The sequence below is a fragment of the Coturnix japonica genome, chromosome 3, assembly GCF_054131305.1.
Source record: "Coturnix japonica strain WE chromosome 3, WE-NBRP24, whole genome shotgun sequence".
NCBI classification, from domain to species: Eukaryota; Metazoa; Chordata; class Aves; order Galliformes; family Phasianidae; genus Coturnix; species Coturnix japonica.
In genome coordinates this window covers 20,269,401-20,293,991 of record NC_140665.1, presented here as the reverse complement: position 1 = coordinate 20,293,991, position 24,591 = coordinate 20,269,401, and the positions used below count along the sequence as shown (strand labels likewise).

The window sequence follows — 24,591 nt, the reverse complement described above, 5'->3', positions numbered from 1 at the left end:
CTCACAGTGTTCCTACCATCAGGACCTCTTCTGTCATACAATTTGAAGTGTGGATTATTTTAAACAACAACAACTAACCAACCAAAAAATGCCCTGTTGTTTGAAAGCTACAACATCAAATTTGGACAAGAAAATTGTTTACAGAGTAAACCAAAATGTAGTCAACACTATTATAGTAATTCTGCCTCTAGAGGGCATTACAAGCTAAATGTTTCCTATGAGGAGTGTTGAGCGCATCTTGGATCAGCCCAGAAGACTGCCCTTACATTGCTTAAATTAAGAGATTTTCTGTGTTATGGACATCATTTATGTAGGAGTCAAACAACATTATTGGACAGCAACACCGAAAGATCTTTAATCCACAGGGTAACAGCAGATAGATTCTTTGAGAAGAAATGTTACCAGACATTTCAAGTGTCCCTGAAAATTCTCATGATGTGAGATCCTGTGAGCAACTTGTAGCAGAAAAACATTCCATTTTAATGACTTTGCCTGAATCCCTTTTGTACGTGCAGTGATCCCCACTGGTGGTTAAACCCAAAGATTATTATCACAAATGCTTCAAATCTTTAACACCTGGAATGTGGGCCAGTGTATGTGATATAGGAATAAACAACATTGTTGTTTGACTCTGTCAAGATCTATGATGTATTTAAGGTGAACAGGTAGCACTGAGTGTCAAAGTATCAAGTTACAATCTTTTTATGCATTGGACAAGTGGCATAGTAACATTCTGCTAGCAAGATGGTTTTACAGGTTCTTCCCAGTATTTGCTGCTTCCTGAGGGTATTTGAAAAGCCACTTTAGCTGTGGAGTATGAAAATGCCCAACAGTATTTTTTTCTTCTATGCAAGTGGATTAAATCAATCCAAATGACAACAAAACATTTGTGTTTCCATGTCAGAGAAGCAAGGATTGTGCATCTCTAGCTTCAGGTTGAAGATACTTTTTTCAATTGTAGAAAACAGCTACTAGGATGGTTTGATATATTTTAGTTATGGATGCTTTACTATTCATATATTTTTTTTTTTTCAACCAAATTTGACTACATTTGATGAAGCAATTAGAGTAATTACTTTTCATTTCCTAAGGACTTATGACTTGGATACTGGTGTGAGTAGTCAACTATCATATCCCACTAGATTTCTAGAAAACAATATATCTTTCAGATTCACGAGATCATTTCAGGTTTTGAGTGTTCCTTTCCCTGTGCCTTTATCTACATCCATCTTATATTTATAAGACTGAACTGTGAAAATATGTTGCAACATCCTCCATAAAACAGAAAAATCTTGTCTAAAGTACACACTATTCAATAACAGAGGGAGGAAGGAATGGAGGGAGGGAGAAAAGGAATTAAATCAGAGAGGAAAGAAGGGAGAGAGAGGAAAGGAGAAAGGCTTATTTATCAGTTATAGTGAACAATGTAAAGAGGCTTGTGGGAAGCACCTAGTTGATAGAGATTTTTTTGTTTGTTTGTTTTGTTGTTGTTTCTCTTTTCCACTTTTGTCGTTGTTTGTTAAGAGGAGGCAAATATATTTATTTATTTATGTATAATACTTGGGTTAAATTATATGTATGTATCTATCTATATATATGTATTAGTCAAACAATTAAAATAAACAAGGTTTCAACCTTCATCTGTGCTGTGGACTCTTTGCTGTGGAGTACTACTGCTATTGCAGTGCTGGTCTGCATAGCAATCTTTGTTTTGTCCTAGGGTCAGAGATACTGAAAGGAAGAAAGAGAAAGAAAGACTAATCTGATAAAGGCATTGCCATTTCTAATCGAACTGATGGGAAACTGTGGTATGGAGTTAAAGAGGCAACACAGGGTGAATTTCTCTGAAGTGATGAACTACCTTAAAGCTGAAGCAATCAAATAGATAGCTCTCACATCTAAAAATTACTGTGGCATCTTTATTCATCAACAGTTTTGCACAAGTGTATCAAGCTCAATCCACTCCACAAACAACTAAAGCACTCTGAATACATTTGATGAGATTAAATTTTAATGGGGAGACTCATCTACTGAGGTGTCTCCTCACTTTTCAAAGTGAATTTTTCGTTTCCATGTTGAATAATATACTTCAAACTTTAGAAAATCGCAAATACCAGGAAGTAGCAACACTACAGTCAACACTTAAACTCATAAACTACTGCAATGGAACTGAAAGACCTTTCACTCTTGTGTGACTCCAGAACTTTTCCACAGTGGTTAACAGCTGAAAACCTGTGGAAGTGAAATTTGTGAATCCTAGTTCAGAAAGTGCTCGGACATGTTTACATAAACCTATATCCTATAAAGTTTTCCTGAATGCTTGGGGAGGACAAGAAAATACTAAATTAAATTCAATAATAAAAAGCATATCACTGAACATCTGATTCAAACCCCTAATAAGTGTGTTTTGGAGTCCTTCACTTGATTTCTCTAGTTCTTTATCACAAAGAATTTGCATTTAAATAAAAGAGAGCATTTTCAGAAATAGTTTCTAAGTGTCATCCAATTTTCCTAAGATAATACTGACTTCTTTTTCAAAATCACACACACACACACACAAAAAAAAACCCCACCTTTGATTAATGTTGAAAGCTGCATTGCTTATAAGATCAAGCAAAATCAATTAACAGTACTTGAGACATAGTATACATCACTTTACAAAAAGGTAATTTATGGGACATTCAGTCAACATACTACTGTGCATTTGCTGTATTACATTTATTGATTACTTATCAAGTGTCTTACATTGCATAGTTTACAGAGTGATTACACTATTTGCCCAGCTTTTGAGTAAGTTTTCCCAAACTTCTCGAAGAGAAGAATCGATGGTAACACAGTTTGAAAGTCCTAAAGAAATAAGAGAGAGACAAAAAGGGATGTTAAATTTAGTTTTCATGTCTTTACTTTTATTTCTCATAGTACTTTAGAATACTAAATATTCTCTTCCAGTTAAATTTGCTTACACAAATTAGGATATAAATTACAAAAAATAATGTGCATCCAAAATGTACATTTTAATATAATTTGTACATTAGTTTGGAGAAGAAAACGATAATCTCTTGATACAGCTGAGAGAAAATATGTATTTAAAATATATGTAAATAAAAAATCTTTTTTCTCAGGAAGTGAAGTGCTAAGAGTAGTTATCAGCTTCCCAGGCTCTAATGGTTAACTTCAAAGAGAAAACTTTCCAGTTTGGTTTTCTCTCAAAAACAAAATAATAACATTTGTTTTCCAAAAGTTGATGTGAAATATAATTATAATTTCCTAGATAATTTATATTTACTTACTTCATAACCCACAGTTCAGTTGAATCACCATAAGCAGGCAAAGCAGCTGTGACTTCTGGTAAGCTCTACGCTAATACTGATTTGGCGCAACTAAGTTTCACTTCCTGCACTTCATATTTCCACACCATGGCCACATCTTAGAGCATCTTAGAGCATAAATCTTATGGCAGCAAGGTAGATACATGCATTCAAAATGAAATACCTCCTCTGTGTCATTCTTTAATGAATTGTGTCTCCCAGTTTCTTACCCAACAGAAACTGCCTATTTGCATATTTTCATATTATAATTAAGAATGGCACAGAATTCTGATTTTCATTGTGTGTTTGGCATCACAAACACCTTGATAATGTAGGAAAAATTGTCCATTCAGGCAATTCAGAACAGGTTAGACTATTCTTTCTTTTGAAAATAGGAAACATAGTCTTATTTTCATATAGTAGAGTTAAGTTCTGGTTTAACAGTTTGGGAAGAAAAAAAGAGCAGAGAAATTGGGGTGAGACAGAGAAACCACAGTACACCCCCTACATCAGGATAAAATCAGGAATGGCAACTCTGAGCATTGAAGAAGTCTTCATTTGCTGGAGCAGACGGCTTTTGCCATTAGGATGCCTGGCCAAACAAAAACAATTGGCTGCCAAAATTAGCTCCTTGGGACGATTTAGGAGCCTTTGAAGTGAACAGTTTTTTGAGTTGGAACTAAGCCCAGGTCCAGCTTCAAAACTCAAATCAAGATGACAAAGAGGAAATTTTCTGTGCCACACGCCCCCTCAGTGTAAGATTACTTTGGGTTGGCAGCTGCACTGTTTATCTTGTTATTTAAAGCTATCTCACTAGATACTCACAACTGAGCATTTAAACAACTGGCTCTGATTATGACGACAGCAGTTATGTTCAACCACATTTGGGAAACATCACAGTCTGATGGATAATGGAATTATTACTGTCCTTACAGTTTGACTAATTTATGAAGTTTATAATGAATACTAGATGAATGTTGCACAAAATGCACATAAAATATGAATAAATTTTGAGGAAAAGACAGAATCATTTCTACATTTAAAGAGACAGTTTTTAATCAGTTTTTAACAGTGTAAAAAAGTCCTGAAAATATCATCCTTGCAAGATCTACTTCTTTGCACTGAATTGAGCTTATCGTACCATATTATTGTAGCTGATTGCTACAGAGTACTGAATTTACAGTTATGTAAAAAATTAGTTTGAATTATTTTGTGAGAACAAAAGTTGTGAGTGCAGAAAAACACGCTCTCCCAAAATTACTTCCATCCTATCATTGATGGTAGTAGGAATGAATTAGCTTATGAATGCAAATTCCCATATGCTGGTCAAATAGAGTTTGGCTGCTCCAAGATCTTAGGAGCATGGATCTGAGCTTTCTTCATTTATTAATTTTTTCAACAGTATGCATTTTTACAGTGCAATAGAATTCCTGGAATCAGAGACCTGTAATTTGCATGACATGAGACCTATTTTTAAATTCCCAAGCCAAGTTTATATAACACCTTCTTTTTAAACTTGTCAAGCTTTGACTTCTTTCACTCCAGTAAATTTTAAGTGACTCAATCCAAATGGCAGAGCTTAACAAGACCTATGAACTCTTTCAATATATTTGACTGCTTAACTGTCCTGCGCACTCGTCAGTTCCAAACAATTAAGATAAAAAGGTGACATAAAACCACCAAATAAAGATTTGTCTCAATTAGCACACTCTGATGCCATAGATTAGATCTGCCAAATGCTCACATAATTTATATTTGGGTAGTTATTATTAAAGGAAATTCTAAAGGAAATTCACATCTGTGTTCATGGACATGCATAAATATAAAGACAACGTAAAAACAATGGGCAAACAAGCAAATTGCAAAGCTATGATTGGATGTATGTATATTCAATTGGACTGAATTATTATTAAAGGCTTTCAAAATTGTGTTGCCTCAAATTTCTAGTGATAAATTTGTACTAACAATGTTTTTTTCCAAACAATCTTGAGTGTGCTGTACAACTTTTTCTAAAATAAAAATTCAGTTTGGAAAGAACTAGGAAATACGTTCAAGCTGGTAAATTTAATGAAGTGGAAAGCTAATAAGCATATCATAAGCTTGGAACAATTAGCTTACAGTGAACCTTGATTTCTGCTTAACACTATTCCATAGTCTTTCTCTGTAAAGGCAATAATTAATTTTGTTGACTATTTTGCCATTTTGGGCCCCTCACTACAAGAAAGATACTGAGTTGCTCAAGCACTTGCAGGGAAGAGCAACAGAGTCAGTGAAGGGACTGGAGAACAAGACTTATGAGGAGAGACTGAAAGAACTGCTGCTGTTTAGACTGGAGGAGGTCAAGGGATACCACATTGCTCTCTACATCTTCTTGAAAAGAGGTGATAGGACATGAGGCAACATCCTTAAGTTGCAACAGGGAAAGATTAGATCCAATATTAGGAAGAATTTCTAAACAGAAAGGATAGCTTTGCATTGGAACAGGATGTCCAGGGAAGTGGTGGAGTTAACTAACATCCCTTGAGAATAGGGATACGTGGATGTAGTGCTTAGGGATGTCATTAAATGGTGGACTTGGCAGTGTTAGGCAATGGAGGGACTAGATGATCTTGAAGATTATTCCTGATGCAGATGATTCTATAATTCCATGAAAAGAGATTTTTTTTACACAAATAAAGATTAATGTTGTTACATATGGTTGTATGAATGCAGTGGGTGCACTTCTGCGTGAGAAGTAGCACGCAAAACTATTCCAAAGATAAATTAAATGTCCTCTCTAGTAATCATCTATGCTACAGTGCTGATTCAGAGCACAAAGTCCTCTTTTGAGCCAGTTAAAAAATATGGAAGACAAAGTATGATTGCATGATGTCAACTATGATCCCATGTGCTATGCAATTGCTAGAACACAAGTTCTGTGTTCATGTATACTTTGTAACTGCATAGTAAAAACAGAGAACAAATGTCACTTCTCTTTTGCTTGAAATCAGTACCTATAGAAAAAAATAGCATGATACTAAGAATACAGTGAGAAATTCTGCATAAAAATCCATGCTATAGTCCCTTAGTATGTGGTAAGCACACTGTGCAATCTTACTTTTTTTTCCATAAAGGTGAGATACAGCTCATGTACATAGCTCATTTGAAAATCACACAGCACTGCCAAGTGCCATTGTTCAGCCATACTGCACAAGCCTCTGTTTAAAACTGTGGTCATATTTAAGTATTCCCTATGATCCTAATGCTTGTAATAGTAAAATTAGAGTTTTAAATTGAGCAGTCATTGTAAACCTCCTGACCCATTAATAGCCACAGAGGTCTCTAACAAGAAAGAAAACCAGAAATGGCAAGTAGTTATTCAATTGAAACGTTGATCCAGCTAACTTTTATTCTTAGCAAATTTATCAATACTGGTTAACAATACTTCCAACTAGTATGGGGCCTTCTGACATGACAAAATGAGTGTAACAACCCATTCTGTCAATACAACAGAAATGTCATTTCAAGTGCTCAAAACCCACTAAGCTACCCTAAAAAAGATTGATTTATCTGCTCTAGTGTTTCTTTGGGGCAAACTTTTCTCACAACTGAAACCAATTAGTGGGCCTGGCACTTGTAGTGCAGAATGTAGGTCAGCATCAAGTAATAAAAAAGTATTGACTTTTCTCTGTCTGTAAGCAGCATGAAAGGGGTGCCATGGCCTTGTCTTATATGAAAAGAGCTCCATTAATTTCACTTATTTCAACCAGGGCTGTCAAATACTAATGCTTCTATTGCACTTTTCACACATAGTACATTGACACCAATCCTGGCCTCAGTGAAACAAGTTTACAATATTTCAGACAGTGAAAGGGCTACTATAATTTTTAATTCCCTGTTGTGCATTTAGAACCTTTAAGCAGCATTGGTCAGAAGACCTAAGGAGAGATACGAGCTGGGACATTAATAATGGCCACACACTTCTTCCTATGGGCCACAAAACCTATTCCTTGGGCACAGTTTCAGCAGCTAATTAGCCATAAAGTTCAGGATGCGGTTGTTTGGCAGAACTCTGGTGGTGTTTGTTTTGATTGTTTTTTTTTGTGACTCGTGGGCAGTGGGCACAGACTAACAATTCTGCTTTCCAAAAATGAGGAATAGGTCTTCTGTGACTTAAGGCTATAAAATTGAAAAGTTAATGTGTTAACCAATTGGGTCAACTAGACCCATCAAATAAGAGATAATAACAAAAGCCCGTATCATGCCTTAGGGACTGGGTCTCATTGTGTCAGTGTAGAGGTATTGACTCGGAGGGAAAAGCTTCCCTAATCGGAATTCCCCGCACTAAAGTAGACAAGTGACCACTGCTAACTTAAAGGGGGTAAAATGATGCCCTTACCTATTCAGCTCATCAGCACAGTGGAGAGGGGAAAAGCAAGGAGCCATCATCTTCTCCTTGGACTGTCTACTACTATTACCTATCCTAAACCTTTTGTATTTTGTTCTTTTGTGTAAATGCAATGAGTAAAGCCGCTTCCATGAAAACATTATGTGCTTCTCCACACCGTGGATCAACACAGTGCCTTAAAAACTGACCTAGGATGCTATGAATCTATTTCTCTCTGTTCTCTGCAATATTCCTCCTAAACTGCCTGTTCTTTTTTTTTTTTTTCCCCGCAAGTGAAGTTTATGGTTTTTCTTGACAAACTTGAGGGCCCTAAGTGTTATGTCTAACTCATTCCCTAATTACCTCCAGCAAATGCAAATGACATTAACAACAATAAAACTCTTTGATTTAAAAAGACTGGGTGACTATGGTATGCAATTTTATACTTCCTTTAATGACTTTGTAAGAGCAAATCTTACCCTTTGAATCAACTTGCCGTTAGTTCTTAAAATAAAATGATATTGTATAGACATCATAAAAGGCAACTTTAAAACCTTCTGGGTTACACTTACATCAGGCAAATTTTTTACTTGTTAGTTTTAATCTTTTATTGACGTTATGATAATATGTTGTAAAAACAATTCAGGAAATTATGCTCACAGTAGGAAATCTAACAACACCGTTTTAATATCCTATCTTCCAAATAGAAACAGAAAACATTAATTGCTATTTAATTTATGTAAGAAACATTTCATTATCATTACAGTTAAATTTTCATAGAGCTTTACAACTACCACTGGCTCTTAGACATTTCATCTTTTGGAATTATAACTGACAAAGCCAAACCCAAATAGGGCTTGCCAAAAATGATCAAATTTTATGGTTCATGAATTTGAAAAAACACAGTTCTGACAATCACATATATTTTTGATTCTTCCTGTATGATGTCTCTAGTATGAACAACAGAGCAGTATTTGTTCCTCTGTGACAGTCTAAAATGGAAAGTATAACTCTATTCCTCACTTGCTATAATATACTGAGAAGTGCTCTACTACTAACCTGTGTTCAACTGTGTTTGCTTTCTTAGAAGCTTAGCTGCGCTAATTGATGGTTTGGAGATAACTGACTAAAACAAGTGAAGCTCTAAATCTTCTCTGCAGGAAGAGTTCTAGCCTCTTTGTGCCCCTGCGTGGTTGGAAACACCTCAGACAAAAGAACAAAAGCAGATCCCAGTACCCACTTCCATAGCTGCTCAAATTAAGCTACACCATGATATAAAGTAGCATTCCTTTTGAGAATACAATAGTCTGAGCCACTACAGGAAATTACAAATATTTCTGACTGAGCAAGATAGTTTTTTCAATATAATAGAACTGAAAAATGGCCTGGGTTGGAAGTGACCTCCAAGTTATTTTAGTTCCTACCCTATAGCTATAGGTAGGGTTGCCAACCACAAAATTAGGTACTAGATCAGGCTACCCAGGGCCCCATCCAACTAGGCCCTGAACATATCCTTTGATGGGACATCCACAGCTTCTCTGGAAAGCCTGTTCCAGGGCCCCATCACTCTCTCAGGGAAAAATTCACCTTTGACATCTAACCTAAATCATCTCCCCTATTTTAGTTTCATACCTGCATTTATTAAGCATTACAACTGTATTGTACTCTACAGTGTCTTCATGTGAGAAAAGGCAAATCATCTCATATTTGAAAGAAGTTTTGTTCAAGGAAGAACAAAGAAAAAAGGAGGAAGAATTTTGTCTAGTGAATTATTTTTCTTGTAAGCTTGCCTGTATAAAATTAACCTGCAATCTGAAAATAGCCTGTCCTTTATGTCATGTGCAATACAACCAGCAATGAAGATTTGTGGTCTGAATTTGCGTTCGTTAAATATGTTGAGTATCCTGCAGTCACTGTGGTTGCCCAAGGGGAAGGAATTCCCAGCTGTACCCTCTAAGTTCATTTAGCCCATTTATTGATGATCTGCAAGTCAGATACCGTTTTGCTCTTCCTCCCAAACATGTACTAACTTTGCTTTAAAAAGTACATCCTCCTTTATAAATACATATGCAGATAATTAATTTATTTACGTGCATAAAGCTAATCTACTGAGAAGGAATAGATCGCCACTATGTAGACACTTTATGTGCTTTTAGACATATTCAGAGCCAGCATCAATATTAAAAGTACAATTTGCCACACAAAGTTATAGTGAGTGCAGTACCTTTTTCAATGTTAAGAAACATCACCCAAACTCTGTTTTGCCTAATGTCTGTACTTGAACCAAAACTACCAAAGATAATACTCTATGACCTAATGCATTTTTCTGTATCAAGTAAATTAAATTAAGAAACCAATGTGAATTTCTCTACTAACTATTTCATAGTTGGATACCCTTGAACTTTACTGAATCTGGGCTTAAAAACAAATGTGCACTTGAAATAGTTTAATTTGTACTCAGAATCCCAAGAGGCATTTATTATTGTCATGTAAATCCCTACATCTTGCAGAGTGTTTAAATGTATATAGATATATTTTTAGGACTAGAGTAAATGTTAATTTAAGATGCACACATAATATTTTGTGCAATATGAAAATGCACTAATGAGTAACACATAAACCTTTTATGAAGTTACTAAATCTGAGATGGAACCATGCCTAACTACATTCCAATGTAAAAAAAATAAAAAATGTACAGGGTCTTAAAAGTGATGAAAAGTAAAGAATCCATTTTTATCACGTTGTTTGTGTTTTTAAACAGACTCCTTGTCCATTCCATCAGGTACACTCTCTTAGCAACATGATATGCATTAGGAAATAATGCATTTAGAATAAGTATCTTATGCCATTTATATGCTGCTTCTTTCATTGTCTAATCTGTTAAACCATAACATTTTCTTTCCAATAGAAAATAAGCCAGTGCCAAGTGCTGACTGCCAAGATAAACTCAGAACCACTTTTAACCTGCTGGACTATAGCCAGAAAATGTTTAACCTGCCAAGATCAAGTTGTAACTATCTCTAACTTGCCAAAATCATGCCACTAGGAGTTAAGGAGGGAAAACTCTAAACTGAAACCCTCATCTGAAAACAATATTTTCTTATCAGTTTCAGTTGTACCTTTTTGAACAAAAGTTGCAGTCATTTAACATCAATCAAAAATATATTTTGATTCTATCGTACTTGGCATATGCAGCAAAAATAATACTCAGCAAGACTGCATCCACTTTGATATTGTTCTGGATAATACTTTCCAATCCTTATTGCCTTCTGTGCTGAAATGACTAGACTCGTAGATGAAAGGAGAGTGGTAGATGCCATCTGTGTCAACTTTAGGAAGGCTTTCAACACCATATTCTAGAGAATCCTTTTATCCAACTTGGTTAATTATAGTCAAGATGTGCAGACTAACAGATGTAGTAACTGTCTGGAGTATCAGCCACAAATGGTAGCAATTAATGACTGGTAGCCTAACTAGAATCTGGCTGCAATTGTATTTCCTCAGGCACTGTCTTGAGACCTATCTTGTTTAATATCTTCATAAGTGACCTGGAGGTGCAGCTGGAACGTACGCTCATCAAGTTCACAGACAGCAACAGACTAAGGGTGCAATCGATACACTTGAGGGTAATTATTCAGAGTGATGCAGACAGGATAGAGGAATGGTCTGTCAAATAAAATTCAGTATGGCCAAATGCACCTGGCACAGCCTAACCTGAGGAACAATGTTGACAGTTTGGGTAGCAGCAGAAGAAAATCATGGGGACTGTGCAGACCATTCACTAAATATGAGCTAGAAGTGCAATGCACTTCTGAAAGGTAAGAAGTGACTATATCACTGGAATATAGCCAAAGTAGTAATATTCCCCTTTATTTCATGCTTGTTGGATATCTGGAACAGAATGTCTACTGTTTGGCTCTCTTATACAAGACTAGCGTAGATAAGCCTAAAGTCCAGAAAAGATTCAACATACTACTGATGTCTTTTAATGTGATGAGTTATGTTTGTTTGTTTGTTTGTTTGTGGTTTTTTTGTTTTTTTGTTTCTTTCTGTTGGCATTCAGAACTCATTGGCAATAAGAAGTTAATATTCTTCCATCAGTCACAGAATATATTCATTCTTTGTTTTTGTGTAGTCTTCATATGTAAGCGCACATAAGCCAGTAAACAAGCAGAAACATACATTCTAACTGTGAAATTACTAAAATTAACTCAAAGACTAAGACTTTGAAAAAGCCTGATTTTACTTTAGTTATAAGAAAATGTATGCTTTTAAAAGTTTACAATAAACATGCAAAAAAGAAAAACCCCAGATTTTAGACTTTCCTTAGATTTTAGACTGGCTCTGTAGAATAAATTCTATAATAATTGATGAGTTATTCCAATATCAACATTATATTTCTCAGCCACATCAGTATCACCATAATTATTTTTTTTTCAGGTTTTTCAGATTCATCAAATTCATGTATAGATGCAGGTTTTGGGGATTATCAGCACCCACCTTGGTACTGATAATTACAAGTAGCAAATAACAAAAGATTAACTTATTTTTATTTCATGTCTAGAACCAGTATTTTTATGTGGTATGACAGTCCAGCCAAGTATGCATTACATTTCCATGCATCTCACTCTCCATAAACTGAGAGGATAAACTGACACAAATTGAGAGGATATCACATATTATTAAAATGAGTGCTTAAAGCAACATTTCTTTATGGTAACACAGAAGGACAGACTGTCACTAGATCACAGATTGCTACTCAAGTGGTATTTCTTGAGACAATCTCCTCATTTGTACTTCTAATTAAATTTATCTTCATCTCCTAATCTTCTGACTTCTCTAAATATAAAAAAGACAGTTGTCATCCACTGAGATCAGAGATAACTATTTCAGCTTCTGGAAAGCTTTTTTTAAGAAAGTGTTAAGTTTTTTAAGAAAACACTTTTTTTGCTTAAACAGAAGAAATAACTACAAACAATCTTGACTACCATTTCTATCATGAAAAGCATAGACTGTACTAATTCTCACTTTGGTGCCATGAAAATTACTTATACAAAAGCAAAGTTCACTTTGAAGCAAACTACTGCCTTCCCAGCAGGGAGGGTTAGCATCAACAACTATTCACTTATACCACAGATTTGTTTTGTCATTGATACAAAGCTAGTTCTTGTCAAATTTCAGATGATTAAGAAATTTCAGGGAGAGGAACATCTGAAATTTATGACCAATCATTATTTCAGATTCAAGTGTTCAGAGAAATGAAATGGATGACACGCGTTAGCACAAATTCAATAAATACATTGCTCACAACACTTGAGCTAAGATCATGCTGTTGTGGTTCTGATAAGAATACATGTTATATATAACAAATGTGCCAGCATGTGCAAACATATTCTATGGTCGTACATAACAGGAAGTTTATTTCATTTTTAGCTGGCTAACTTTCAATGTAAATTCTACACCCCACTATATATGTTGAGGAAAGAATTTAGCCTTATACTTTAACATCCATGCCTTTTATGCCTATGCAGAATTTTCACTGTATAGCTGAATACTATTATATCTTATAAATGATAAACAGGAACTCAGATTGTTACAATGTTTTATATGCTAATTTATTCATTACAGTGTAGTAGCATGTAAGTTATACTGTGAAGTTTCCCATACTTTGAGGACTTTGGATTTGACCTGAAGTGCAAAACTACTTAAAATAGCAACACATTTTGGTCTTCCTGCTGCCAAAGGCTTGGGAATCTGTAAAAACTACAAATCATGCCAAACTCTTTGAGTGATATATGAAGGATCACAATCCACAAGGAAATAAGCTAAGACCAATTCATTCATTTCATTTAGGTCCTTCAGTGGGATTTCAACCATCCAGTCCACAAACCATGTCTCATGAGATTGCAGTATACACCCAGCCCACTGTAATAATGATTCATATACATATATGTGTATATGCTTTATTGCTACCTTTAGCTGGATTAAAAGCAATACATCAAATTTTATATTTCTGCCTCTTTTATTAGCTTTCTAGCACTTGATCAGCTGATAGAGGCAATAATGAAATGTTTTTTTATAAACCAGAGTTTGTAAGTCCTGTCCTAAGAACGTAATATTTCAAAAAATAGCCTAAGCTTTGGGGAAAAAACCAATTACAGAAACAGCATTAAAAATGCCAAGCACTGAGCAGAAGCAATTCTGGATCAGTTTAAAAAAGTGATTGATGAAACTCTAATCTGAGCTGAAGGAACAGTTTCACGACAAGCTGTGACCATTCCACACACTTCATTAGCTGCCATAATTAGCCTGGTGTTTCAATTTGTTAGAACTGGTGGGGACAATTTTACTGAGAATGCAAACATCAAAAAACAGGGTGCCTCAGACTTCAGAAGGGGCTGATGAGAAGCTTTTCTAGTCTCTGTTAACTAAAAGATTAATTACAGCTGATGGGAGGCTGTACTCTGATTGTCACTCTGTCTATGTGCATTACTTTTAGCATTAGAAGAAAGATATGGTTGACACTGCACTGCTCAATCAAGCAGGTTCGCATTAGTGTACAAAGTATGTTAATACGCAGGTTTTTTATTGTTTCTCTTTTTCTTTTGTTTTCTCATATCCAACAAGTTATACTGTAAAAGAGCAGTGCATTCAATTGCTAATGATCAGTATTTGTCACTTACACTCTCATTCCTTCATATAACAAGTGAGAGATCCTAACATGTCAGAAAGCCCTGGGCTGGGAATATTGTTAGTTTCTATTATCACAGCCAAAACGTAAATTCCTACTCAGAGAGACTCATTATGGAAAACAAAAGCAGCACAGTTAGAAAGCAGATACTATGTTCATCACAGTCTTTATCTTGTGCCGTGTACCATATCTACTATTATCCCTGTACATTAACTCATCAAAGCTTGTAAGGTTATTTAAATGAAAATGAAGATACAAGTGAAAAGGTTATTCTTGAGTAATTCTGTAACTCTCTTTCTTGAATATTAACACACAGTAATACAACTGTTCATAAATAACTACTGATGTGGCTATGAATTTCAGTTTCCACATATATTTTCTGCTGAGATCAACAGAAAACAAAGTATAGCAGAGAATGGGGTTTATCATCTTGATCGCAGTGGAAGATCCATTTAACTTAAACTTGTAAATGGTATTTTGCAAAGTTTTTCACTGGCATTAAATGAATAAATACAGAGGTGCACTACATCAGTACTTGAAATGATGGAAAGAGTTGATTCATGATCTACATTTTAAAGAAGCAGTAGATGCTTACATTAAAACCATGAGGACAACAAGCAGCCTGTGTTACTTGTAGATTCTCATTCACTCCAACACAAGTCTGAGAATAATCTACACTTGTTCTCTGGAGTGATCATCAAAACAACAAACATGCACATTTTCTCTCAGGTTGGACAAATATCCAGCATAATCTTTTAGAATTCATTCAAAGCAGATACATGTGCTAATAGTGTTACAAATGACACAGCTATTCAATCATAATGCATCAATACAATAAAACACTTCTTTCAGCCAATGTTTTCAGATGTGACATTCTGAAATCCTAACTGTATATGTTGCAGGAAGCCACTAGGACATGCTTCTTGGACTACAATTTGTAAAGCCACCAGCAACATGCAATTAAGATGAGATTCAAAGTGTCTGTTTTTCTGTGAATATGAGTAACAACATTCTTCCTAGAGTATTCTTCCTAAAAGGAAATGATGGAATTTTTCTGCATATCAATAATAGTCATTACTGGTTATCACATACATCTACGGTAAGTACTGAGAACTAATCTTAATATCCCAGGCATTTTTGAATAGCAGCATGGGCTGTGTTAGTCTTACAGATTTGTGAAAATCTTTATAGCTACCATTTCAACTATATTTAATTATCACAATCAGGCTAAAGGTGAGTTACCAAATTACTGAAAGTAGCATGCTTTTGCAGACATCCTCCATCAGGAATTGCTACTGACTTTTACTTTAATATTGTGACGAATTAGTTTGGTTGAAATACAGTCTTTGGTGAATTTATGAACAAATCTTAATTCCAAGAATACTGAACAGACCCTGCAAAACTGTCACCAAAAGGTAAGGCCAAACACCTCCCAGTTTAGTGAGAGGATTTTCAATTCTAGTAAATCAAATAATATAACAGTATCAAAGATCTAAAACTAACATCAATTAAATACTTTGTAAACAAACACTAGTGTTTCCAGTTCCACTTACAGGTGGGTTTTTTGTTTTTGTTTTTGGACCTAAAGTTCTGCCACAAGTTGCTGTAAGGTCCACTGAGTGTGCACTGACAAAACTAGGCAAGATACTCTATTAGTAAAGCTTTTCTTTTCCTCATTAAATGAGACCTCTTAAAATGTTTGAGCAATGCATAAAGTGGGAATTTAAATATATACATCTACCTCCCTCAAAAAATATTGGTTAAATTTAACTTACTAAAAGGCAAGATTTTCTTTCTATACTACAAACATGCAAGTTGCATTATTAAATGAAGAAGGTAGGCAAAGCCAGACATTTATCATCCTACAGACAAATGACACTGGATTGCTAGTTAGACAGTATAATAAGTACCATCTAATTTTCTCTTTCGAATCAATTTATTCTTCAAAGCCTTGGATCATCATCAAGGGACTGCATTTTCCCATTGAGAAATCACAGGACTGAAAATCGGGTTTTATAAAATATTTAACTAGTTACCGACAAATAACTACTAGAATGGATTTGATTAGAAGAGTCGTGACAGTATCTTTTCTTATGCAAATAACCAACTGAATGGTTTGACTTATCCCAGTCACCACTTTGTATTATTCCTTCAAAATCATACCCTGTAAGTCATCAGCAACCTTTGCTTTTCCAGCTTTTCTTTCCAGCCTTTTTTATATTTAGCTAAACAGCAGCCATTGGGTATCTTTTAATTTGCTTCATAATTTTAGCTTTCCTTTCCCTCTTAAGAAAGTAATTTCAGAGATGGCTGATACTTAATAATCATTTGCACTATGCAATGAGTAGTTTTTTAAGGGCAGCACAGTAGCAGTGACCTGAAGAATGTTTCTCAAATGAGAAAAAACCCCACAAAGAAACTTTTAAAATGAGAATTCTGAAAGGGATCTTTATAATAAGATGTATTTCTGTAAATATAGCATTGGTCAAGTAATCTCAAAAAATCATTATGTCAACAATCACAACTTGAAATTCTGTTTTTCTTTCCTAGAAGACTGAATGGATGAATCTTTTGAAAGAGATTTCACTTTTTGCCTCCAAGAATGGGGCATCCACAACCCCTGCATGCATCCTGTTCCAGCACCTCACCACTCTCCTGGTAAAGAATATCCCAGATGATATCCAACCTAAATCTTCCCTCCTTCAACTTAAAACCATTTCCCCTTGTCCTGCTATTATCTACTCTTGTGAATAGTTGGTTCCCCTCCTGTTTAGGCTCTGGAAGGCTGCAATAAGGTCAGCCCACAGCTCAACTGGGCTAAACAAACTCAGCTCCCTCAGCCTGACTTGGTAGGAGAGGTGCTCCAGCCCTCTGATCATCTTTGTGGCCCTTTTCTGGACCCTCTCCAGCAGCTTCCTGTCTTTCTTGTACTGGGGCCCCAGACTTGGACACAGTACTCCAAATGGGGCCTTAGGAGTGCAGAGTAGAGAGGGACAATCACCTCCCCGTCCCTGCTGGCCACCCCTCTTCTAATGGGGCCAGGATACCATTTGCTTTCCAGGCTGCAAGAGCACACTGCTGGCTCATGTTAAGTTTCTCAACCACCAGGATAACTCATGCTAAGGGTTCATCTGAAACATTTGAATAGATCCATGAAGTTACACTTGCAGTAATAATTACACAGGCACTGGCCAGAGACTGCTAGAGTGCAACACTTTTTGAATAACCCTTATCCCTGACATGGCTCATGAAGAAATCAGTAGTGTAAAACACAAACTCTTACAGATCACCTAATAATTCCCCTATAAGAGAGCCACTTCTAGCTGCCACATTATGTCAGCTTTACATTGCTTAGGAAAACACATTGCAATTGCACTGGAGAAACTAAGAAACTGATACTCAGAATGTCCTACCTCATGTATATTAAAAACTTATCTTACAGAGCATACTTGTAAGTATGGTGTTTAAATTTTCAAAATATTTAATAAGGCTGATAGAACAGATTCATATTCCTCGGGGATACTACTCTCTGTTAGAAAATATGCTTGTGTTCTTTTTTTTTTTTTTTTTCTCTGATAAAAAAAAATCACATATATTAACTCAAATATAATTGCTGCCAGGCTAAGAAAAGTCAAGTTATAGTGAGATTTAGATAAATTTCAGTATAGGAAGAGGTGGAAAACAATAGTATAATTGTAGTATATGTATATATTATAATATTATAATACAATATTACATAGAAAAGTCATGTGCGTAGAAAAGTCCTGCTCACTTTTGAGATTTTCAGGCCATCTCCTCCTGCATAGGTGAAACTTAAAATGCTGCTCAACTTGTTCTATATCACAAGTAACAATGAAAACAACTGAAACTATCAAAGTTCCAGAAGCAACAGACGTCATACAAAATAGCATGGATTTCCTCAACACTCAAGTTTTCTTTTTCATCACTGAAACTCAAAACTCAGTAAACTAACATAAGAACAGTTGAAACACTCATGGAGACCTGATTCTTGCAATCTTCCTTATGGTAGAAAGCAGATTAGACTTTTTTTCTGTGATCTGTTACCTCTGTTATCCCAAATAGGACACTTCTGCCAGTTACTGAACAAAGAGGAACAATTTATACCTTCTGTAAATCAGTGAAATACCTATCATTATACTAATGTCCTAACATTCATTTTATAACCTTGAGCTTGAAGTCCATCTACAAGTCATTATATGACTGAATGGAATACTTCTGCAACTCCACCTAATCTCGGCTGTTGGCAATCACTATCCAGCAAAATAGACGGAAACTGCTGGTTGTGCTTTGTGCTTTTATCCACACTGCCTGAATTAAGCTTTAAGCTTAATTCATTTAGCTCTGCCTCTGGTGACAGAGGTGGAAGCTATACCATTTATATAGCCAACAACTATGGTTTGCTCTAATGGTTACACAATACAGCATGAAAACGATATTGATGTTGACTACAGCCCAGTTTCTACTGCTCCAACATAACTAGAATTTTGTTGGTGGTGCAATACAAGTGCTGTTTTTCCTAGCCTATGCAAGGCCATCACAATCAGAAATATTTCAGCTTGATATTTGATTAATGCTGGCAGTACTCTATAAGTGATTTCCACTCAACATCTAATTGTTTAATTATTTCCCATTATTAATGGAATGAAACAATTCAAAACAAACAGGCAGAATGACTGTTTTGCAGGAAGCTCATAATCATCAATTCATACATGTAGAAGGCTTCCTAAAATTATATTACACTGGCCTGTTGAACTTGAAAGGCATATTTTATCCCAATCAATGCATAAAAGTAAAATTATCCATAACTAAGGCATGTTTCTCTGCTGTACAGTTCAGCTGTAATGATCCCCACACACTGCACTTGCACATCAATTATGATAATCATAATCACGGTCGTTAAGCTGAATGTTCATTATTATCAGGATGCTGGTGACAGCAGATTCAATCATCGGGTGCAATGGGCAGGCAGTCACAGTCCCACCCAAGTTTCTGCAGACAGCGTTGTGCCACATTAAATCTATGATGTGTTCCACATCCCACTCCATTCCAAAAGCTGTAGACGGTAAAGGTCAACTTTATGTTCTGTGCAATATGCTTAGGTTCTCTAAATTAATTCCTTGCAGTACTGGATATTTTTATGCTTTGTAGATAATAAAATTCTGTTTAGGGCCAAAATGCCTCTGCAAATAATGAAACAGTGATGCAGTTGTACTGTAATTCAACGCTAATAAGGCATCAGAGGAAAGAGTATTTCAGCAAAGAATGTCTTCAAACATCACATCCTGAATTTTCTAAATAAGAAAACATTTAATGCTGTCATTTAAGTCAGTTTTCAAAAATGCATACACAAACTAACTCCAATACCAATTAAAGGCTGTAAGCCATCATTTCTGCTTCAGTAAATATGAACATATGTGAGTGTTTTGACAACTGAAAGATTATAGTTAGTGTATTTGATCCCCTGACTGTCCAGCTATTTTGGGACCTATCACTGTAGATTAAACTCACAGTGACTGGTAATTTTTTTTTATATTGGTATTTCTCACACATAAATCAAAAGTGACCAAGGTATTTAGACATACATTGTTTCAACTTTAAAAATACGAATGCATTTTTACTTATATAGTAGTTTACAACTGGATAAAAACATTCTCCTCCCCCTCTAGAAGTAAATCATCACTACATTTCTTAACTTTTTTAGTTTTTATTGAATAACAGAACTAGTTTTCCCTTAGCACAGTAAGATTTTTGGAAGCTAAGTGGAAGTATACCAGAGGAAGTATTGCAAGGCATTACTTTTCATTGTTGCTCATTTTGCTTCTGAAGGAATTATATAATTTGCATACTAATCCTGTAACTTGAATTAAGACGCTTATATATACAAAAAAATCTGAAGGAAATACAACCCAAACATGTGCATGGACACACAGAAACCCTTTTTAATACACAATTTTTAAAAAGGCAATTAGTATCAAATAATACTTCAGCAAATCAGAAGAATCAGATTATTGACCCACTAACCACAGAACTGCCTCCCTGGAAGAAATTACACCACACTTTTTCTTATCAGCAATGATAAGAAAGATTTATCTACCATACCACTTTAAGAAGTAGAACATACATCCTGGCACTTATCAGTTATTCAGTGTGTAATAATGTATTAAAATATATATAATCTCACGGAAACCTCCCATAATGGCTGCATTAAACAGATGAATTGTTAAGCAAAATTCCGAAATGAAGGTTAATTTTGATTAAAAATGGGAGCTGGAAGGCTGTTTGTCATGTTGAGTTAACACATACAGCTATACATCTCCAGAGATTTTGGTTGAAATATATCCAAGATCACAAGTCAGTTCAGCGATATCAGATAAGTCCCATAATTTATATAATATACATAATACATTTTTTTATATTGTCATTTCAGTCTGATCAAGAACTGCAAAGGACTGGAAGAGAGAGAATCTTTAAATTGTAAGATAAGTATGACCAACAAATCTTTATACTGTTTTACAGATGTGTAATACTCATACAGTTGGACTCCAATCAAGTCCATCCTCCACTAATTGGTCTCAAACTAAATTTCCTTGGAACTTATTATATATTTACAAGGATAAGTTAGTTCCTAAGAAGTAAGTAATCACATCTTAAAAACTCTCAGAATTACTTATGTTGAAAGTGAGCTGTTGGCCCACATTTGTGTTTTGAACATCTCCAATGAAATGAAAGCAATTTCTAAAACCCCATAGATAATGTGTGCTAGTGTTTGTCTATGCTCACAGCATGGACTCACTAGATAGTTCTAAGAATTTTGTTCCATCTTCTTAATTCCTTCCCACTAGGAATTTAAACACAATAGTGAGATGCCCCTGATAATCTCCAAACAGAAGAGTTCCAGCTCTCTTAGCCTCTTCTTATATAAAAGATGTTCCACATTATCATCTTTGAGGCCTTGTGCTAGAACTGCTCTGCCAGATGCATATCTTTCTTATACAGGGAAATTATAATGTGATTATGATATCTAATGAAAAAAAATAGTAATACAAACACATCTATAAACATGTTAGAGTGCTGTTTTGGCTCATTTTCATCTTTTTTCACTAATTCTATACAATTGTACTATCCTAACGATGTAATTCCTTTTTCATATCGTTTCAGAGAGAGTGTTTGGTTTTGCAGGAATTGACACATGATCTAAAAAAACAAATCCTTTCCTGTTTTTTGTATAAGCCTACTGTGAAGATATAGAAGTTCTGAACCTTTGGTTTCCTAAAGTTGCTAAGTATCTGAAAAACAGGTAAGAAGCAATTGTTCAGTGTTCCTTTTTCTGTATCATGCTTGGTAAGCGATGGAACTTTTCGGACTTTTGAAATCTCATACTGTATTTGGTTTCAAGCACTGAAAATAATTTATATAACATTGAAAGTTCAGAGCAGAACTATTTCTTATAGCACCACAAAACTGAATATATATGAGATGTTTCTGATGAAGGAGCCATCTTAAAACAAAAATAATTTTTCATTCACTTGTACTATTTTTTGAAGAATACAAGCAATATAATGTTTTTGGTGTACTTTTCCCATAATTTTCTAAAGGTTTCTCTTTATGTGTGAAAGTAAATATATGTATTATATTTTAAATGAAGAAAGGCAACACAGAAACAGCAAAACTACAAAATTGATACAACCGGATATGTACTTAAGCATGCTCTTAAAACCATATCTAGTAGATGGGAGATGTGTTGAATTTCCTCAGATTTAACTTACCAGAGTGCTGAGGAAGCTTGATATCTCATCACAATAGCTCAGTGTGGTTTTATAACATACTAGAAATATTGCATTTGATTATCTCAGGATTAGGTCCCATCACATACAATAACTTTCTTTAAAAAGTAAGCAGTTCTTTAACTTTTGCGGTGACTTACCTTTCCTGCTATCCACTTATTAGGCTGCACCTCTCGGAAATGCTTAACTCCATAAGTTTCATTGCCTTTTTTTTCTGATGCATGAATTGACAGTTCATATTTCTTATTTCTATGATACGAAGAAAATGGCAAAAATCTGAAATTTAAGAATATTTAAAAATTACTACATACTACTCTGAATGGCACAGAATTTATGTAAATCAAGTATCAGTGAATTAGGATACTGTGTGGACATGCATTCCTTATATTTCCTACTCTAATTTCCTGAAGTAGCACCCTCCCAACCCCAGTACTGTGAAAAATATTACAGAAATTTTTCTTATAACTGCTTTTTAAAAAGAAAATTGGAACAAAGAGCTATTGAGCTTCAACAGCATATGACTTTTATTACTGGACTGCTTCTTGATACAGGCAATGCAGTCCATGCCACAAGTCAGTGGAAAGCACAGACCATGCGCAAGTAGAGAGCCTTGCATTCATCTTACAAGCTGTGTAGTCCAAAAGACACACAACACAACTTCTACTTGATTGTTCCATTAGGATGGAAAAATTTCAAGATGTCAGCAATTTAAGTATAAGTCAAATCTAAACAGAACCAGAAAGAACCCCTTCTGTATATCAAAACAGAAAATGAATCCTTTGGCAGCTGTTAAAGTAAAACATACTGTAGTCTAGTTTGTCGGAATGAAAACATATAGATAATACTATCGATATTCACATATTGGCAGGACACAAGGTAAATCAATGGTTTCTTTTAAATTTGCAAATTGTATACTTTACTCTGAAGTGGTCTTTTGGAGCTTGATTTTTTTGTCTTTGATCATACCAAGTGTGAATTCTCTTCTTGCATACTGCCACAATACAGTGAAATTCCAGCTACCCGCTTTGGACATATAAGAGGTTTTCAGACACCCCTAATCTCATGGACAAGTGTTCAGGATTGGACCCACAGTAAATGATGCGAAGGAAGGTAAAGGACACTTCATATATAAAAGATATGAAAGAGATCCTACAAAGGTATCTTAGTTTCACCTCTCTATATTAGTTTGCAAGAAAGAGAACAAACAGGTACAATTTCACACAAAGGAAAATCCCATGAAGGAAGCTCTTCATTGCTGGTATAGTAAACAACAGCAAGTGTTCTTTAGAAGAGCAAAAGAATCATTAAGTTAGAAATACCTGTTTCAGGAGCTTAAAGCACCACTTTATCTGCTGCATGTGTAATTAATTAAAATCTTTTCAGTAGTTGAAATCATTTCAGTATATAGACTCCCTACAAGAGTTAGATAGTCAAATTTTCATAAAGAGAGGGATAATAAAAACTTTCTGCCTCTTGGCTGATACAGACTAAGAAAATTATTTTCACTAAATAATCCATCAGAAACTGGGTGGGCTTGTTGTGTTTGTTTCTTTGTTGTTGTATTTAAATTCCACTTCAGAAAAATAAACTATTTTGCAATTTTACTAGTTGTAGCAATTTACTCTATCAAGTAGCACAAAAAATATTATGTAAAGTTAGCATGAGAAAAACACTGAGTTAGCAGACTTTTAAATTATACAAATCTGTAGTAGCATGTGTATACTCCTGGGAAAGGACACTCTCACATAAGACAGATTATGGTACTTGTAATGCTAATTTGCACATGGGATGGACATCACAAGCACACAAAAATTAATGCGGCCCCAGTGTCCCACAGAATACATCCAAGGTGCTGTGAGCCGGCTGCTCCACTTGCAGTTTTTATCACTTCTGAATTGCATTTTAATAGTACATTTTTCTTTTGTTCAGACATGAAAGGAAATTGGCTTTCTCAGGGGATTGGATAGCTGAGAAGACAAGGCTAGCAGTTTAGGGATTTGCCTATATATGCATAGAATTTAGTTGAGCCATAACATTCATAATTCAATATGAATACTGCATCAGTAAAATTTATACAAAATATGGCAGTAAAAAAAATATATATTGAGAAGAGTAGAAGATAAAGTAAAGGAAAACAATAATGATGCTAGTTTTCCCTATAGCATTTCCAATGTGGAGGGCTTGACTGCACTGCGGACTATTTTTATTTATTTATTTATTTATTATCAGACCAGTACTCAGAGTAATCCACTAGGGCTGCTCTGAAAGTAATGTTTCCTATTTATGATCTTGGCCCACAATGTCAGAGACAGATACTGGTGGTATGGCAGGAGCGGTTGAACCCTCCCATCACATTTTTCACAATGTTTCACAACATTTTGTTGCCATGTGACAGATGGCAGCAGAGGGGCAGCCTGACAA

The 24,591-nt window shown here is 35.1% G+C and overlaps 1 protein-coding gene across 2 annotated transcripts in view; it reads right to left on the bottom strand.

Moving 5' to 3' along the window:
• Positions 1 to 2,699: 2,699 nt before the first annotated feature.
• Positions 2,700 to 24,591, bottom strand: part of SPATA17 (spermatogenesis associated 17) — an 81,401-nt gene continuing 59,509 nt past the window's right edge. For both annotated transcript variants that reach the window (XM_015857265.3, XM_085542948.1), the window contains 2 exons: positions 22,311 to 22,446; positions 2,700 to 2,847 (listed from right to left, as the gene is read on the bottom strand). In XM_015857265.3, the coding sequence (XP_015712751.2) occupies positions 2,767 to 2,847; positions 22,311 to 22,446 (217 nt within the window). In that variant the 3' untranslated portion in view covers positions 2,700 to 2,766. The remainder of the gene's footprint in view (positions 2,848 to 22,310; positions 22,447 to 24,591) is intronic.